The 17,014-nt window shown below is 35.5% G+C and overlaps 1 protein-coding gene across 3 annotated transcripts in view; it reads right to left on the bottom strand.

Annotated features, from left to right (window-relative positions):
* Nucleotides 1-17,014, bottom strand: part of RNF180 (ring finger protein 180) — a 281,719-nt gene that overhangs the window by 57,914 nt on the left and 206,791 nt on the right. For 2 of the 3 annotated variants that reach the window (XM_060146099.1, XM_060146098.1), the window contains one exon: nt 7,700-7,925. In XM_060146099.1, the coding sequence (XP_060002082.1) occupies nt 7,700-7,925 (226 nt within the window). Of the gene's footprint in view, nt 1-7,699; nt 7,926-17,014 lie in introns of those variants that run through there. The other variant, XR_009539860.1, reaches the window with a different exon arrangement.

Here is a 17,014-nt window from a genome sequence, read left to right as displayed (position 1 = left end):
GGGGTGGGTGGTCAATAAAGGAGACAGACGTTGAATGGAGGAAAATAGTGGAACAAGGAGGAGGTGAGAGCAGTGAGTGACTTCACAATTAGAGTTAAGTTGTACTGACCCTGTGGCTCCCTATGCAGTACCTGAGACACTTGTATCTTCCACATGAGCATGGGCTGGGATCCCTGAACAGTGAACACTGAGTCTATCGTAGGACTGCCCATACCAGTGTTCTTCAGAGTCAGTCCACAATAGGGGCAGTGACATGCTTCGTTTGAAGGCTTCAGTCATAAAGTCAATTCAAAAAAATATGATGCCTTCCTTCACAACGAAACCATAATCTCCTTGGCTGAGGGATTCCTCCCCCCTCACTTGGATGACCCTCTCTCCATTTAATGCTCGTAAGACATAGCCTTTTCCCTTCCTCAGCCTGCTGATGAAGGTGGCCTGCAGATCCTGTTATACAGCATGTAGCACCTCTCTGAACAGACCTACTTGTTGGGGTGCTGATGTGGGAGTTCCTTGTCTGAAAGAATGAGGCTGTCAGTCAATGAATAAGAAAGGTCTTCCCTATCCAGAGGTCTTTCTCCTCAGCTCTGCCCATCCTGGATTCTTTTTCATCTCCACAGACAAAAGAACTCTAGTTAACACCAGAACTTTTCCCAATCTCACAAGCAGGCTTAGAGTCTTCCATGTGCAAAACTTATTCTGCTGTTTTCCAAAGTGACTTTGCCATTTTATACTCCAACCAGCAATATATGAGTTCCAATTTCTCCATATCCTTGTCAACACTTGTTGTTGTCTATCTTTTTAACTATAGCCATCCTAGTTACTGTGAAGTGATATCTCATTATAGTTTGGATTTGCAACTAATGACTAATGATATTGAGCATTTTTTTTTCATGCTTATTGGCCATCTTTATATCTTCTCTGGAGAACTGTCTATTCAAACTCTTTGTCCATTTTAAAATAGGGTTATTTGTTTTTTAATTCTTGAGTTGTAACAGTTCTTTATATATTCTAGATACTAGATCCTTTTCACATATATAACTTACAAATATTTGCATTTATCCTGTGGTTATCTTTTCACTTTCTTGATAATATCCCTTTAAGCAGAGAAGTTTTTAACTTTGATGAAGTCTGATTCATCTATTTCTTTTTTGGCTGTTTGTGCTTTAGGTGTCATATCTAAGAAACCATAGCCCAATACAATTTCAAAAAATATTTACACCTATGTTGTCTTCTAAGAGTTTTATATTTTTATCTCTTACATTTAGGTCTTTGTTCCATTTTAAGTTAATTTGTGTATGTATGTGTGTGTGTTTGTGTGTGTGTGTGTTCATAGTGTGAGGGAGGGTTCCAAATTCATGCCTTTGCATCTGAATTTCTAAATGTGACAGGCTCTCTATGTTCTTACTGAGTATAATGGTAGACTTCAGTAGATTTTTTAAAAAATAAATGTTTTTCTATTTGCTGTACATCCTTAGGACAATTTCCATAGACTTAAATGAAATAAAAATCATTTCACCAGTTAAACAGTTGTTTTGCTGGAGTGAGGATCCATGAAGCTTCTCACGTTACCATTCCAGAAATCTTCTTCACTATTTCTTAATTTATCAACTTTAAATAATATTGACTTCCTTCTAGGAGGATTTGGGTCTTTTGCAATATCTTCTTCCCTTCTCACCTCTCAAATTTTTGTGAATAATATCATTTTTAGTTTCTATATTGTCTACCTTCATTATTAGTATGCTTTCATCAGTTAGGATGCTCTTGGTGTACACTAATAGAAAATTTATTCAAACTGCCTTAGTTAATTAATAAATTTAATATTTCATGTAATAGAAAATTCAAAGGTAGGGTAGGCTTCAAACCTGGCTGACTTGGTGGTTAAACAATGTCATCAAGACCCCTTGTTCATTTCTTTCTTTAGTTTTACTATCCAAAATAAAGACTTTATACTCAGCTGGTTCCCCACTTGCTCATAAGATGGCTGCCAGTAATTATCCCTATTACACACCTTCTTGTTTATGTCCAATGGGGAAGAAAGTAGCTTTTCCATCTCATGTCTTAAGAGTAAAGGCAAATTTTAGTCTCACCTCATCACTCAGAACTGAAACACATGCCCATTTATGAACCTATCACTGGCAAAGGAATAGATTACCAAAAAGCCAAAGATGGGTTCATCTACCCAGGAGCCACCTGACCTATGCTGAGGGAGTTAAATACTGGAATAAAACTCAGGGTATGTTAGGAAGAAAGATGTAATGGATATAAATTAGCAACCAATAGTGTCTACTACCTATTTTTTTGTATGCTTTTGTGTTAACTTTTTTTCCCCATATTTGCTAGTTTTATTTATTTATTTAACTTTTTTTTAAAACATCTTTATTGGAGTATAATTGCTTTACAATGGTGTGTTAGTTTCTGCTTGATAACAAAGTGCATCAGCTGTACATATATCCCCATATCTCCTCCCTCTTGCATCTTCCTCCCTCCCTCCGTATCCCAACCCTCTAGGTGGTCACAAAGCACCGAGCTGATCTCCCGTGCTATGCAGCTGCTTCCCACTAGCTATCTATTTTACATTTGGTAGTATATATATGTCCATGCCACTCTGTTAACTTTTGACAGTATTATCTTGACCTCCACTAACAAATGATATTAATGCCTTCCACCCTGTCTTCTATATATGCTCTCCCACTTCAAATTCTCAACTTCTAGTGTATCAAGTACTTTATCAAGATCACATCTAACAGTGTTAAGAAATATAAGCAAAATCACATGAAATACTGAATATTATATTGAGAGTGGTTTAAATCATTATTTTCCTAAGCACACTCTATGGAATAAATCTGGAAGGAATTTCATCATAACTCTATCCACTGAACTACTCTAAATTACAACTAACCCCTTATTCATTTGCCAAATATCTTCAGTTCCTTTAGAAAATGACAACCTTCCCACTTTAATCTTTGATAATAACTGTCCCCTGGTTTGTACACAATTGGAATGGTGACATTAGGTAGCTGAGATGATTAATTCATTCACTTAATAAATAACTCTCAGGGTTCAGTAAAGTTAACAGAATAGTGTAAGATTGGAAACTGACTTTCTCCCAAAATATCAACAAAAGCAGCTGAAACCAGAAGAGGAAAAAAATCCCATTTACAATTGCAGCAACAAAAGTATACAGGCATAGGGCTTCCCTGGTGGCGCAGTGGTTGAGAGTCCGCCTGCCGATGCAGGGTACACGGGTTCCTGCCCCGGTCCGGGAGGATCCCACATGCTGCGGAGCGCTCGTCCGGAGCCTGTGCTCCGCAACGGGAGAGGCCACAACAGTGACAGGCCCGCGTACAGCAAAAAAAAAAAAAAAAAAAAAAAATACAGGCATAAAGCTAATAAGAATTTTGCTGTGCCATTTGAAAGGAAATTACAGAAATGTTATTGAGAGGCAATATGCTTTCAATATTATAACAATGTTATAATATTATAACAATGTTATAAAAATGTCAATTAAAAATGTGAATTATTCCCCAAACAACTTATAAAATTAATTCACTTATGAGTTATTAAAACATAAAGCTAAAATAATTATAAGACCGAAGTAATGGTATAGGACAAGATAGAAATATGAATGGAAAAGAACAGTTGCCAAAAAACACAGAAACATTTTAGTAATTATCTTCATTACCTAAAAAAGGCAGTTCAATCAGCATAGAAAAAAAATGAATTGTTCAATAAATGTTAGTGGGATAAATGCTTACAGACACGGAATAAAGGGACTATATATTTTTTTAAATTATGACTTAAGCTGTTTATTCTTTCTAAATTAGTAAAAAACTATTTTGCAAGATTTATTATTATTATTTTTTGTTTGTGGTTTTCTTGTTTTGCTTTTGAAAGGTACTATATTTTTAACCAAACCGCACACCATAATAAATGGACTGGAATTAAGAGCAGGGAAATGAGGACAAAATGAAATCCAAAATAAATATAGGTAAAGAGACTATTTATAAACAGTAAGTCCCCTACATATGTACCTTCAAGTTGCGAACTTTCAAATATGCGATCGTGTGTTCACATGTCCAATCACATAAGTTAGCTCACATGTCTGGCGTATGTTATCACATGTGTGCATCCTCTACAAGTGGTTGTACTTTTGTGTATTTTACTGTACAGTACTGTATAGAGTGCAGTAGTACAGTATCTTTATTTCAAGCTCAGGATGTCTGGAAGCAAGCGTAAAAGCAGTGGTGATGTAGCTGGTACTACTGTACTTTTCAAGGTACTGTACTGTAAGATTAAAAATGTTCTATTTTTGTGTTTGTTTGTTTTTTATGTATTATTTGTGTGAAAAGTATTATAAGCCTATTACACTATAGTACTATATAGCTGATTGTGTTAGTTGGGTACCTAGGCTAACTTTGTTGGACTTAACAAACAAATTGGACTTACAAATGTGCTCTCAGAACACAACTCATTCATATGTAGGGGATTTACTGTAATTCTGTAGTGGATAAGGCCTTTTAATACCTAACTTTGAAATTAGAAATAATAAAGGCAAAGGTTGCTACATAAGACTACATAAAATATAGAAGTTCTGCACATTCATAAAATATAATAAACATAATTCAAGTACATATGACAAAATAGGAAAGCGATTTGCCACATATGACAAAAGCTGACATTACTGAAAAAAAAAATCCTCTTGCAGTAAACAAGAAAACGATGAACAGACCAAAAGAAAAATCAGCAAAGGACATGGTAAGGGATTTAAAAGGAAAAAAAAGGATAGTCCAGAGTGTTGAGAAAATAAGCCCATTATATTGCTGCTTGCAATAATTTTGGAGCATAATTTTGTAACATATACATAGCCTTAAAACACATACAGACTTTAACTACCAATTCTACTCCTGGAAATCCATTACAAGGAAATGCTCGGAGATGTGTGCAAATATTTATCCATATATACCAGCAAAAAAAATGAATGATAAACAACTAAACTAAATAGTAGATAGCTTAAGTAGATAATGATATAATCACAAGAATTTAAAGTAAAACAAGGGAATTCCCTGGTGGTCCAGTGGGTAAGACTCTGCGCTCCCAATGCAGGGGGCCTGGGTTCAATCCCTGGTCGGGGAACTAGAGAGCACATGCATGCTGCAACTACGAGTTTGCATGATGCAACTAAAGATTTTGCTGCTGCAACTAAGACCCAGCTCAGACAAAATAAATTAAATAAATAAATAAATATTTTTTAAAAAGTAAAACAAAAGCAGGTCAAAAGCCTTATGTTCAAAATGAACATTTTACAAAAAAAATGATTAAGTATATGGATATAAAATATTCTGGAAGAATACTCGATAAATGATGTGATCTTTAAATGGTAGGACTATGGAGGATTTTGAGCTTATAATTTTATTTGTAAAGTCGGATTTTTCTATAATGAAATTGTATTACTTACATAATTTTAGAAGTTATTTTTATAGGAAAACCAGACTCTCTCTCTCTCCCTCTCTCTCTCTCTCTCCCTCTCTCTCTCTCTCTCTCTCTCTCTCTCTCTCTCTCTCTCTCTCTATATATATATATATATATATATATATATACACATATATATATATATATTTTTTTTTTGGCTACTGGCAATGTTGCTTTCCCTAATCTATACTCTGATATGCCCTCAGCTCTTATCAAAGAATACCATAAGATACCATGTTAGAACACCTGATATTGCATTTGCTCTGAGGATGTTTTTGAGGACACTGCCTACTCCATCTCTCACTATGCCTAGAAATCACATTAAAAAATTTCTTTTAAAGTGCTGGAAAAAACTTCTCTTGCCCTTAGGAGTTGGTATGCTTCTTTCCATCGATCATGAGAATCATTTAATTGTATGCTTATTTTATTTTTTCTTAGGCAGACAGAATATTAAAATGAAATACTTCATTACTTCCCTTGCCTTGCTACCTCATTGCATATATATTTTAAAACATGTCAAATCTTTTTGAGGTAGGTATAACTAACTAAGTAGTATATTCCCATTATTATTACCAGCTTCTAAATGACAGTGCACAACCAAATTTAGTCTCCATTGGAATAAATATTCCCAATATGATTTATTATATAGAAGAACCAATTTTGGAAATAAAGGAAAATATGACATTGTTGCTTTGATAAATGAACCAAGAGAGAGTCAAATCATTATTGTTTTAAGACATTAAGGAAAGCAATTTTAAAATCCCTGTCAACATTAAACTGGATCATGGAAGGCAGGGACATCTGTCTAAATCACTATGTACATCGCCTAGATGCTTCCCTTCAAAACAGGCTTTCAGTGAATGTTTTCTTGCATAGATGGTCAGAGATAACACTGAGAAAGAGATGTTACTCTTCACATTTCATTCATTCCAAAGCACCTAGCAAGGGATCTAATACTAGAAAAGAACCCCTATTTTTCCTGCTTCAATGTAAGCCAGAGAAGAAGAACTTCCAGTAAGCTTCTGTCCTCCCATGGAATTGCTTCCTTCCCTCTCTCCACTCCTTACTTGCTCTTCCCCATGAAAGGAAGAGTGATCTGTCAGTGTGACAGATGACAGCCTGCAGTCCCTGACCATGTTTCTCTATTGGCTACAGTCAACTGTGCTTGGCATGTCCTTTTGTCTCCAGGTCTGTCTGTGCTCAGTGCAGTGATTTTGTGCTCCAAACTATATGCACTAGGCAAAGATCAGAGAGGCAAAGCTATATTTTCTCTTCACTGTTTGATTACTGAGCCTGTAAGCCAGGTTTGCAAGTCTTCATGCAGCTGGTTGGGTTAAGGCATGCAAAGCTTATTTTTATAAACTGATTCTTCCTTGCAGATGGGTCCTTGGATTTTCTTTTGCGGAAGAAAAATGTACCATGTGTTTTCTACAGTTTTACTATTAATAAAGTACATACTTTGATCCTCATTTAGTTCCTCTATGGTTGAGGCGAGAATGTGGATATAGAAATTTCCTCCCCTAAGGTTTAGCACACAGTAGTGCACTCAATAAATATCAGCTCTGCTTACTTCTATCATTCTTCCCTTTCACCTTAGCAGGTTTCTATGTTCCACATTCATTCATTTTTCCTTTCTCCACTAGTATGTTTTAAATATTGTGTTATATTCCATCTTTACATGATAATTAGGTAAACAAATCCTTGTTCCAATTTTATTATCTTCTAGTTCAAGAAGAAAGGCCTTAAGAACAACAAGAAGGTTGAGAAGATTTGAAGTCTGGGGGAAAGGCCTAATAGTTATCTTCAGATATTTACAGATTTATTCTCTGAGACTTCAGAGGAAAAAGCATGGGCCAAAGAATGAGGAGTAGTGGAAGGCAGATTTGAGGAATAAATAATCAACAGGGCTGCTTCAAATTTTAATGGAATGTCCTTGACACTGGAGATGTTCAAGTACATGCTGAACAATAACTAGTTAGGATGCTTTAGAAAAGATCTCAGCATTGAATAGAGGACTAGAGATGAGAAACTATTCTCATCTATGATTCTATGATCTTAACAAGTTCTAATGAGTTGGGCAAGCACTGTTTTATAAACTAGAGAGTAACAAATTATGCTGTATATGATTTTCAATAACTTTCTCATGATAATTCATACAGTACTTTTAGAACTGGAACAAAGAGGTAGTCAAAATAGTCAGGTAATTGTGTTAATGAAAGACAACAGTTACCTGTCTGGAAAAAGACTCTGGAAATAATTGTCCGACACAATGGGCAGGGAGTGCTTGCGGGATTGTCTTTGGCAAGAGTCCGTAAGCAGGGCTCACAGAAGATGTGGTGGCAAGGGTAACACATGTAGGGGTTGAAATAAACATCCAGACACACTGCACAGATGTAGCTCTCCTTTTCTTCTGCATATTCATTGTCATCATCTGTACTCATCTCATTATCCAAAGTCTGCAAAACATAAGCAAAAATGATTTTTCTTAGTTCAGTATGATATTGGTTTCCTTGAGAAATTGAGACACTGATTTTATATTTTCTTAAAATGAATGAAAATATTTATGAGAAACAGGTAATATCTGTTTCTGTGCATAATCAAAGTGACAGAAATGCTACCTCGCAAAGTGAGAAGAAACTGGAAACATACATGAAAAACCCAGAAGTCTTAATTATTCATTTTAGCATTTTTATATAATGCTAAATGTTAAAATATAGTACCTGAACACATTAAGTATACCAGTATCTCTATTTAACCAGCACTACTTAAGTAACTGTTAGGTCCTAGGACGACAGGTTCCCCCTATCTATTCCACTCCCACCACAGCAAATAAGCTGACTGTCGCAAGATTATAAAGCCTTACATGGGCATTCACACATGAAGAGAAGTGGGGGTAAGAGGATGTCATACTTCATCTTCACACCATGCATGGAGCATTTTTATTCTACATTTTGCACCTTCCTGGACCTCAAAGCCAATAAAAGGCCAAAGCCTAAGGTATGTCAGGAAGTAGATAAGGCAAAGAAACTTGTAGTAATTCTGGGATGAGCCTTGTAACTGGGAAATATGATGATCCCTCTCCTCTCTCCCAAATGGAACAGTTAAGAAAGACGCTATTAAAAGGTAGTTAGGATTTGTTATAAAGCATAAACTAACACACCATTGTAAAGCAATTATACTCCAATAAGGATGTCAAACAAACAAACAAACAAAAAAAACTGTAGTTAGGCACTCAGGTTAGCAGCACAAAATCTGGTGGCTGAATTCCTGTTACTTAACATCACAATATTCCTCATCCATGAGGATGCTGTGAGAATTAAAGGAGGTAATCCACATAAAGCGTTAAGCAAAGTGTCTGGTATATAACAAATATTCAATAAATATTAACCATAGCCATCCTTCTCTCCTCTCTTCTTCAAAGGCCCTATAGTCTTGGTTAGAGCCTTGGGAAATTTTCCTCAAACCAGGCCTGACCTCAGTCCACTGAGGCATAATGGGAATCTACATGGTGTAGATGCTTTCCTCCTCACTTTAATGGATGTCAAAAATGGAGATCAGTGATTAATATTTGAGTAAGCCTTGGGTTTAATAAATATTTTTAGGTTACATGAAATGTAAAAGTTACACAAATGAGGCAAACAGAGCCTTGAAAATACAGAAAAACCTTTCTACTGGATAAACTATTATTTGATTTATCCAGATGGCTTTGCTTCCTCTTTCTGCTGCTTGTTGATAATTTCTCTCTTTATGAAAGACATATTTGAGGCATTAGGCCATTCTTTTTAATTGGTTGTCTGACTTTTCTTAAGCAGTTTTACTTAATCTAGTTATTTGTTGTTACTGGCTAGATGTGTTGCAAATAATTCTTCCTTTTCTCTGGTTTGCCTTTTCATTCTTTTCATAGTGTTTTTTGATAAAATGAAATTCTTAATTTTAAAGAACATTTTTCCTTTATGATTTAATACTTTTTGTGTCTTATTTAAGAACTCTTACTTTTTCCCAAGGTCAGTAAGAGAGTCTTATTTTGCATCCTATAATCTACCTGAAATTGATTTTCATGTATGGTGCACATTAGGGTTAAATTTCATTTTTATTTTTATGTAATTATTAATTGGTACAGCCCATTTATTGCAAAGACCTTACTTTCACAGGTTCAGCTTGAGGTCAGAACTATAATAAGCCTCAATAGCTGGTAAAGGAAGTCCTTTCATCTTAAAGTCTAATAAGAACCTGCAGTATAAACAAGCAAACAAACAAACAAAGCAACTAATACTAAACCTTCTTTGCGTTATTTGTATGGAAATATGTTAATATAAATGTTTCAGACATTACATGAAATTTCTAAAAATCTTAAAAAAAAAAAAGCCCTTACTCAGGTGGATGATTACAAAATAGATAAAATTCTTCCTGTCTCTCTATGTGTACCCATATGCATTTCATCAAGATATGGAGATTAGTTTTCCACCTTCTGATTTTGGGCTCTGTCATGTGACTTGCTTTGGCCAATGGATTGTTAGTAAATATGATACAAACAGAGGCTTAAAAAAAGCTTGTGCATTGGAATAATCCTCTCTTGATGATATTGGGAACCCTAGTCTACTACCATGTGAACAAGCCTAGGCTAACCTGCTGAATAGTAAGTGAATATGGTCCAGCTGCCTCCATTGTGACTGCTGATAACAAGCCAACCACCAGACGTGTGTGGGTAGAGTCAGTGACTGTCACCTAACTGTAAATGTACTGGTGAGCCCAGATGACACCATGTGGATCAGAGATAAGCCATTACAGCTGAGCTCAGCCCCAACTGCCGACTCAGAAAACTGTGAGTGAATATAGGTTGTTGTTTTAAACAACTAAATAAAATCTGTTTGTTACATAATAAAAATTAGTTGACACATCCTTGTCTACACATGGCTAACTTTACCTCATTTTTAAAATCTTAGTTTAAATACCAACTTCCCCAAAGGATTTCACTGCTATTCTATCTAAAGTTGTTCTGTCACTGCTACTTATTTGTTTTCTCATAATAATTTTTATTTGCCTATTTTTCTATGTCTCTCAATAGAATGTTAAGATTAATAAAGGGGAATGAAAAAATATATATACATACAAACACATTTTTTCCCCAATGAATTAATAGTAGAGCCTGCTTGGTGGTGGCTTGCATTCTCAAAATGCTCACAGGTTCAGCTTGTTAAATATTGTATTGATCATACCTCTATTAAGTGTTCTTAGGTGTTCTTGTAGGCCTTTTGGATATTTACAGCTAGAACACAAGCATTCTGTGAAATCTCATATAACATATACAAAGTTTAACACAGAGAAGATATGAAGTAACTGTCCCTCACCAACAGAAAGATTGTGGCTATGAGTTGAACACTAATAAAAATCTGCTGGAAAGTCAACAGTATCCACAACTTTTCTCATTATTGTTATATGACTATTCTCTCCTGTACTTAAAAGAAACTTGAAAAAGGAAAGCTGTAAGTGCACAATTAGTACCGATTAGGGACCCCCAGATAATAAAAACATCTTTGGACCTAGATGCTTACTTACTAAAATTTTATTTCATAGTGACAGCTTATTCTGTTTGTATTACACTCTCAATATTGTGTCTTGAGATTTGAACTAATTAACCTCAAAGAAACTCATGGCATAAGAAAATCATAATTTGAAGACCCACTTAAAGCAATCCAAATTGTGGCCCTAATAACTGTACATAATTTTATTTCTATGAAGTACTTTATCTCTACATATATAACAAAAGTGACTAGATTTCATTAAAATATACATCAAAGAAATAAATGATTTGCTATTTAAAAACACAACCATATTATGGAAATAAACTTGAAGGTGGAAGTTTGCAAATAGAAAATGAGGTCAGAACTATTCATCTATTAGCTGAGCTACGTGACTCAATCCACAAAACAGATGTAACACATACAAAGACCTCTAGAATCACTATATTTTAAGGGACCAAAAAGGGTGAAGAGTTTCCATTACACAGAGAATTGAACATATCTGGTAATAAAAACTGTTCTGCAAGAAGACAAAAAAACCACCTCAAAGATAGAACTCCACTGGGCTTTTCTCCAAATTAGAGAGATAATAATAAATTTACTGTTGGATATATGGTTATATTTTAAAAATTAATTACACATTAATAGATAAAAGTCAACCTGGAAAAAGGTTTTTAATAGGTGTGCCTATGAACTCATCTTCATCTCATCAACATTTCAATTACCATAGATAGAGACCATCAAAATGCTTCTCAGAAATGGAGAGGTGACAGGAAAGATGGCTGCCTAGTTAAAAACAACTAAAATCCTTTCTGAACAGGAGCGAAACCTTCAAGATGGCAGAGGAGTAAGACATGGAGATCACCTTGCTTCCCACAAATACATCAGAAATACATCTACATGTGGAACAACTCCTATGGAACACCTACTGAACGCTGGCAGAAGACCTCAGACTTCCCAAAAGATGCCCTCAGGTGACCTACAGGCAGAAGCGGGGCCAATCCAAAGCTGAACCCCAGGAGCAGTGCGAACAAAGAAGATAAAGGGAAATTTCTCCCAGCACCCTCAGGAGCAGCAGATTAAATCTCCACAATCAAATTGATGTACCCTGCATCTCTGGAATACCAGAATAGACAATGAATCAATCCAAAATTGAAGTGGTGGACTTTAGGAGCAACTATAGACTTGGGATTTGCTTTCTGCATCTAATTTGTTTCTGGTTTTATGTTTATCTTAGTTTAATATTTAGAGTTTATTATCACTGGTAGATTTGTTTATTAATTTGGTTCCTCTCTTCCTGTTTTTTATATACACATATGTATTTTTTTCCTATTTCTCTTTTTGTGAGGTGTATGTGTATGCTTCTTTGTGTGATTTTTGTCTGTATAGCTTTGCTTTTACCATTTGTCCTAGGGTTCTGTCTGTTTTTTTTTTTATTTAGTATAGTATTTAGCGCTTATTATGATTGGTGGATTTGTTTTTTGGTTTCGTTGCTCTCTTCTTTCTTTCATTCTATTTTTATTACTTTTTCGTTGCTCTCTTCTTTCTTTCATTCTTTTTTATTAATTCTTAAAAATTTTTATTAATTAAAAAATTATTTTAATAACTTTATTTTATTTATCTATTTATCTGTCTGTTTCTTTATTTATGTATTTATGTATTTATTTATTTCTCCCTTTTCTTTTGAGCCATGTGGCTGACAGGGTCTTGGTGCTTTGGCCAGGTGTCAGGCCTATGCCTCTCAGGTGGGAGAGCCAAGTTCAGGACACTGGCCCACCAGAGACTTCCCGGCTCCACTTAATATCAAATGGCAAAAGCTCTCACAAAGATCTCCATCTCAGCGCTAAGACCCAGCTCCACTCAACAACCAACAAGCTACAGTGCTGGACACCCTATGCCAAACAACTAGCAAGAAAGGAACACAACAACACCCATTAGCAGAGAGGCAGCCTAAAATCATAATAAGGTCACAGACACGCTCAAAACACACCACCGGACACGGTCCTGCCCACCAGAAAGACAAGATCCAGCCTCATCCACCAGAACACAGGCCCTAGTTCCCTCCACCAGGAAGCCTACACAGCCCACTGAAACAACCTTAGCCACTGGGGGCAGACACCAAAAACAACAGGAACTATGAAACTGCAGCCTGCGAAAATGAGACCCCAAACACAGAAAGTTAAGCAAAATGAGAAGACAGACAAACACACAGCAGATTTAGGAGCAACGTAAAAACCCATCAGACCTAACAAATGAAGAGGAAATAGGCAGTCTACCTGAAAAAGAATTCATAGTAATGACAGTAAAGATGATCCAAAATCTTGGAAATAGAATGGAGAAAATACAAGAAACGTTTAACAAGGACCTAGAAGAAATAAAGAGAAAACAAACAAATATGAACAGCACAATAAATGAAATTAATGCTTCTCTAGAAGGAATCGATAGCAGAATAACTGAGGCAGAAGAACGGATAAGTGACATGGAGGATAAAATAGTGGAAATAACTACCATACAGCAGAATAAAGAAAAAAGAATGAAAAGAATTGAGGACAGTCTCAAAGACCTCTGGGACAACATTAAACACACCAACATTCGAATTATAGGGGTCCCAGAAGAAGAAGAGAAAAAGAAAAGAACTGAGAAAATATTTGAAGAGATTATAGTTGAAAACTTCCCTAGTATGGGAACCTACATAGTCAATCAAGTCCAGGAAGCGCACAGAGTCCCATACAGGATGAATCCAAGGGGAAAACGCCAAGACACATATTAATCAAATTATCAAAAGTTAAATACAAAGAAAAAATATTAAAAGTAGCAAGGGAAAAACAACAAATAACAGACAAGGGAATTCCCATAAGGTTATCAGCTGATATTTCAGCAGAGACTCTGCAAGCCAGAAGGGAATGGCAGGATAAATTGAAAGTGACGAAAGGGAAAAACCTACAAGCAACATTACTCTATCCAGCAAGGATCCCATTCAGATTCAACGGAGAAAATAAAACTTTTACGAACAAGCAAAAGGTAAGAGAATTCAGCACCACCAAACCAGCTTAACAACAAATGCTAAAGGAACTTCTCTAGGCAGGAAACACAAGAGAAGGAAAAGACCTACAATAACAAACCCAAAACAATTAAGAAAATGGTAATAGGAACATACATAGTGATAATTACCATAAATGTAAATAGGTTAAATGCTCCACCCAAAAGACACAAACGGGCTGAATGGATACAAAAACAACACCAGCATATATGCTGTCTACAAGAGACCCACTTGAGACCTAGGGACACATGCAGACTGAAAGTGAGGGGATGGAACGAGATATTCCATGCAAATGGAAAACAAAAGAAAGCTGGAGCAGCAATTCTCATATCCGACAAAATAGACTTTAAAATAAAGACTGTTACAAGAGACAAAGAAGGACACTACATAATGATCAAGGGATCAATTCAAGAAGAAGATATAACAATTGTCAATATTTATGCACCCAACATAGGAGCACCTCAGTACATAAGGCAAATGCTAACAGCCATAAAAGGGGAAATCGATACTAACACAATCATAGTAGGGGACTTAAACACCCCACTTTCACCAATAGACACATCATCCAAAATGAAAATAAATAAAGAAACACAAGCTTTAAATGAAACATTAAACAAGATGGACTTAATTGATATTTATAGGACATTCCATACAAAAACAACAGAATACACTTTCTTTTCAAGTGCTCATGGAACATTATCCAGGATAGATCATATCTTGGGTCACAAATCAAGCCTGGGTAAATTTAAGAAAATTGAAATTGTATCAGTTATCTTTTCTGACCACAGCGCTATGAGACTAGATATCAATTACAGGAAAAAATCTGTAAAATATCCAAACAGATGGAGGCTAAACAATACACTACTAACTAAGCAAGAGATTACTGAAGAAATCAAAAAGGAAATCAAAAACTACCTAGAAACAAATGACAACGAAAACACGATGACCCAAAACCTATGGGATGGAGCAAAAGCAGTTCTAAGAGGGAAGTTTACAGCAATACAATACTACCTTAGGAAACAAGAAATATCTCAAATTAACAATCTAACCTTACACCTAAAGCAATTAGAGGAAGAAGAAAAAAAAAACCCAAAGTGAGCAGAAGGAAATAAATCATAAAGATCAGATCAGAAAAAAATGAAAAAGAAATGAAGGAAATGATAGCAAAGATCAATAAAACTAAAAGCTGTTTCTTTGAGAAGGTAAACAAAATTGACAAACCATTAGCCAGACTCATAAAGAAAAAAAGGGAGAGGACTCAAATCAATAGAATTAGAAATGAAAAAGGAGAAGTAACAACTGACACTGCAGAAATACAAAGGATTATGAGAAGTTACTACTACAGCAACTCTACGCCAGTAAAATGGACAACCTGGAAGAAATGGACAAATTCTTAGAAAAGCACAATCTTCCCAGACTGAATCAGAAGAAATAGAAAATTGGCTTCAGAGGCGAATTCTATCAAACATTTAGAGAAGAGCTAACACCTATCTTTCTCAAACTCTTCCAAAATATAGCAGAGGGAGGAACACTCCCAAACTCATTCTACGAGGCCACCATCACCCTGATACCAAAACCATACAAAGATGTCACAAAGAAAGAAAACTACAGGCCAAGATCTCTGATGAACATAGATGCAAATATCCTCAACAAAATACTAGCGAACAGAATCTAACAGTACAATAAAAGGTTATACACTATGATCAAGAGGGGTTTATCTCAGGAATGCAAGGATTCTTCAATATACGCAAATCAATGTGATACACCATATTAACAAATTGAAGGGGAAAAAACACAAGATCATCTCAATAGATGCAGAAAAAGCTTTCAACAAAATTCAACACCCATTTATGATAAAAACGCTCCAGACAGTAGGCACAGAGGGAACTTACCTCAACATAATAAAGGCCATATCTGACAAACCTATAGCCAACATCATCCTTAATGGTGAAAAACTGAAAACATTTCCACTAAGATCAGGAACAAGACGAGATGGTCCACTCTCACCACTATTACTCAACATAGTTTTGGAAGTTTTAGCCACAGCAATCAGAGAAGAAAAAGAAACAAAAGGAACACAGAGCAGAAAAGAACAATTAAAGCTGTCACTGTTTGCAGATGACATGATACTACACATAGAGAATCCTAAAGATGGTACCAGAAAACTACTACAGCTAATCAATGAATCTGGTAAAGTAGTAGGATACAAAATTAATGGACAGAAATCTCTTGCATTCCTATACACTAGTGATGAAAAATCTGAAAGAGAAATTAAGGAAACAGTCCCATTTACCATAGCAACAAAAAGAATAAAATACCTAGGAATAAACCTGCCTAAGGAGACAAAAGACCCATATGCAGAGAACTATAAGACACTGATGAAAGAATTTTAATTAAAATTAAAGATGGAGAGATATACCATGTTCCTGGATTGGAAGAATCCACATTGTGAAAATGCCTATACTACCTAAAGCAATGTACAGATTCAATGCAATCCCTATCAAATTACCACTGGCATTTTTCACAGAACTAGAAAAAAAAAATCACAATTTGTATGGAAACACAAAAGACCCTGAATAGCCAAAGCAGTCTTGAGAAAGAAAAACGGAGCTGGAGGAATCAGGCTCCCTGACTTCAGACTATACTACAAAGCTACAGTAATCAAGACAGCATGGTACTGGCACTAAAACAGAAATATAGATCAATGGAACAAGATGCAAAAGAGGTAAACCCATGCAAATATGGTCACCTTATTTTTGATAAAGGAGGGAAGAATATACAATGGAGAAAAGACAGCCTCTTCAATAAGTGGTGCTGGGAAAACTGGAGAGCTACATGTAAAAGAATGAAATGAGAACACTCCCTAACATCATAAACAAAAATAAACTCAAAATGGATTAAAGACCTAAATGTAAGTCCAGAAACTATCAAACTCTTAGAGGAAAACATAGGCAGAACACTCTATGACATAAATCACAGCAAGATC

The sequence above is a fragment of the Lagenorhynchus albirostris genome, chromosome 3, assembly GCF_949774975.1.
Source record: "Lagenorhynchus albirostris chromosome 3, mLagAlb1.1, whole genome shotgun sequence".
NCBI lineage: Eukaryota > Metazoa > Chordata > Mammalia > Artiodactyla > Delphinidae > Lagenorhynchus > Lagenorhynchus albirostris.
This window is presented reverse-complemented; position numbering and strand designations above follow the sequence as displayed.